The sequence below is a fragment of the Penaeus monodon genome, chromosome 31, assembly GCF_015228065.2.
Source record: "Penaeus monodon isolate SGIC_2016 chromosome 31, NSTDA_Pmon_1, whole genome shotgun sequence".
Lineage (NCBI taxonomy): Eukaryota > Metazoa > Arthropoda > Malacostraca > Decapoda > Penaeidae > Penaeus > Penaeus monodon.
In genome coordinates this window covers 18217224-18218896 of record NC_051416.1, presented here as the reverse complement: position 1 = coordinate 18218896, position 1673 = coordinate 18217224, and the positions used below count along the sequence as shown (strand labels likewise).

At 38.3% G+C, this 1673-nt stretch overlaps 1 protein-coding gene across 1 annotated transcript in view; it reads left to right on the top strand.

Moving 5' to 3' along the window:
* LOC119593056 overlaps nucleotides 1-1673 on the top strand; it is a gene marked incomplete in the record, with an annotated part of 61427 nt that overhangs the window by 41760 nt on the left and 17994 nt on the right. The window contains 2 exon segments of the mRNA XM_037941958.1: nucleotides 435-805; nucleotides 1030-1309. Of these exon segments, the coding sequence (XP_037797886.1) occupies nucleotides 435-805; nucleotides 1030-1309 (651 nt within the window).

The window sequence follows — 1673 nt, the reverse complement described above, 5'->3', positions numbered from 1 at the left end:
AGCTCTTCAAAGTTGTTAACTCAAAATTAAGGACACATGCAATGAAACTCTTGTGACAACATAGTGCTTTTCCCTTTACAATGCAAATGCACATTTATGATGAAAGGGCAAAATATTCAGGGCTTACAGCAGGCATCCTAATAATATTCCAACTTTTACCAAAATTTTGATGTTCTTTTAAAAGTAGATGTTTTGAGACTGATGAAGGTAAGTAGAACTATTTGTTGTGATTGAGACAGAAATCTGCTCTTCAAGTGCTTCTATCATACAGCTTTCTTTGATATATTTTTTTGGTCTTACATCAGTGCCTTTTCCTTACTCAGAATTTTATTCTCTTCTCATTTTCTTCACTGAATATAGTTTTCCTTTGACTCCAAGAGTGTAACAAAACAAGAGGATTTTATGGTAGTTAAAATGTTGCTCTTGCTCCACAGAACATCTACGACGGAAAGACCTGAAGATCCGCCAGGCTTTGGAGGAAAAAAAACAGACACATTCATGCAGACCATCCAATAAACATTCCGAGATGGAGGGTGCCCACTTTGAGAATGTGGCCGACATGGCTGGTGAACCAGCTGTTGGGAACAAGGAACCAAGAGAATTAGTGTTAGCTGCCATGTATCAGGCCAAGTGTTTGCAAGAAACGCTCAATGAAGCACTTAACATCCGGGAATCGGATATAGTAGCTGCAAGAGCCAATAATGATAGTGCCAATAAGCTCTCAAGTTTACCCCTGTATCAAGCTCCTATGACAAAGCTTATGGCCATATCTACTTCCTTGTCACAACAACTGTCGTCTTTATTGGTATGCTATCCTACTTTTTTTTTCCCCAAACAGCAGTTTATTTTTATCTAAAAACAGTGCCATGAATTTGCCAATAGTTTAAGGTTTGATTTTGATTTCAGAAATTCAAAATTTCTTTGATTGGAAACTCATAATGGAGTGATTACTAATTTAAAGTAGTAGAAAATTGCATCAAAATAACATATTTTGTTGATTAATAAAATGTTTTTGTTCCGTCTCCACAGAATTTAGTGTCAGAACGTGATGATGAGCGTGATCGCATGCGCAAAGAGCTTGTAGCATCCAGAGAACGGCTGCATCTTCTGCACATGAGGCAAAACTCTCTAACAAACCAGACGTCAACACCCACCCAACACTCAGACATCACCACCAGCACTTCCACGATAGCTGCGACCCCTCCCACTGCCACCTCTCCACACACCTCACGACCAAGCTCCTTTGTGTCGGTGGCCTCCTCAGTGCCTGATCATTCAGATTCTCTAGACCACCATGATACGGACGAAGGTGAGGTCCAGCTGAAAGTCTCTTTCCTTTTGTTTGATATATTATTTTAAATATTGATTATTGCAACTAAGATATTCCCCAAAGGTTTAGACAAGGCACTATTTAATAATTATGTTAATTATGATCATTCTTATATAATGGTGAAAGTTTATTGCGTGCAGCAAAGACTGTTACAGACTACAATTATGAAAGAACTCCATAGCTTCAATCAGGTATGAGAGTGTAGGTTACCAAAGGGAAAGGTTTCTAATACTACTTTGAGATGCAAAATCAATAATTCCTTGGTGCTGGTTATATGCACTGTCCAGTGTGATTTTTTAATTGATTTAATTTCCACAAATGGCTTCACAAGCACTGAACCTTT